The sequence below is a fragment of the Etheostoma spectabile genome, chromosome 2, assembly GCF_008692095.1.
Source record: "Etheostoma spectabile isolate EspeVRDwgs_2016 chromosome 2, UIUC_Espe_1.0, whole genome shotgun sequence".
Classification (NCBI taxonomy): Eukaryota; Metazoa; Chordata; class Actinopteri; order Perciformes; family Percidae; genus Etheostoma; species Etheostoma spectabile.
The window spans coordinates 11,209,595-11,210,529 of NC_045734.1; the positions used below are offsets into that span (position 1 = coordinate 11,209,595).

The 935-nt window shown below is 38.0% G+C and overlaps 1 protein-coding gene across 4 annotated transcripts in view; it reads right to left on the reverse strand.

The window, feature by feature from the left end:
• The window catches only part of npnta (nephronectin a), a 45,792-nt gene that overhangs the window by 11,324 nt on the left and 33,533 nt on the right, over nt 1-935 (reverse strand). For all 4 annotated transcript variants that reach the window (XM_032535386.1, XM_032535395.1, XM_032535403.1 and 1 more), the window contains one exon: nt 299-421. In XM_032535386.1, the coding sequence (XP_032391277.1) occupies nt 299-421 (123 nt within the window). The remainder of the gene's footprint in view (nt 1-298; nt 422-935) is intronic.

Below are 935 nucleotides of genomic sequence, written 5' to 3' on the forward strand. Positions count from 1 at the left end.
GTTTACACTTATCACCATTTCTAGCAACTGGGGTACCATAGGTAGGCTGGGGCAACTCATAGGAGTGTTAAAATACCTCATAAAGGGGCATTTTCATGCCATGGGACCTTTAAGTAATTATTGACAGCAATTACAAAGAAAGGAATATCAGTCCCTGCTCTGTGCTTGGCTATTCCGTGTTCTTTCTTGCTTTCCTGGCGTTTTAAAAAACATGGGCGAAAAAAAACAAAAATTAGAGGCCCCATTCCTCTTTGCAAAAAGGAGCATTGTAGCCAGGGGTATTGTTCTCAATTCTTACGTTTGCAGTCATGGCCCATCCCCCTGTAGCCGTCTTTGCATTTGCACTTGTATGAGCCTGGCGTGTTGTAGCAGGTGGCAAAGCTGCTGCAGTGGCTCTGACCTAAAGAGCATTCATCCACATCTGAAAGATAGTGGAAACATAACAAGATTCAGCTACTGGGTGCAAATGTAAAAAACAAAACATCCGACATAACAGCAGAATATCAAATGATAATTGCTTCACATCCACTCAGAGTTTATTTAATACATACTGTTAGTTAAAGCATGTAAGTGAATGGCAGTGATCCCTCTATGAAAGCCAGAGCAAAAATCCTCAACAGAGTTGTTTTCTTCTCTAAAACCAAGCTGCAAGGTCTTTGTCGCATTTTAAGAGGAACTGCTTTTTTCCAGATGCCGCTAAGATTCAAGGTGACTATATGGTTTGGTATAGAATATTGATTACATTTTTTTTTATAGCAGGTAAAATGCTAAGGCAAAGTCTAATAACATCAAACTGTTTAAATTAGTTGAGTTGACAGAGATTCCTAAAAGTATTCTGAAGCTGTTTCAATTCCTATTTTATTACATATTGTATTTATTTACTACTTCTAACTACTATGGAGTACTTTACAAATGTTAAGGAATGGAATCAGTAA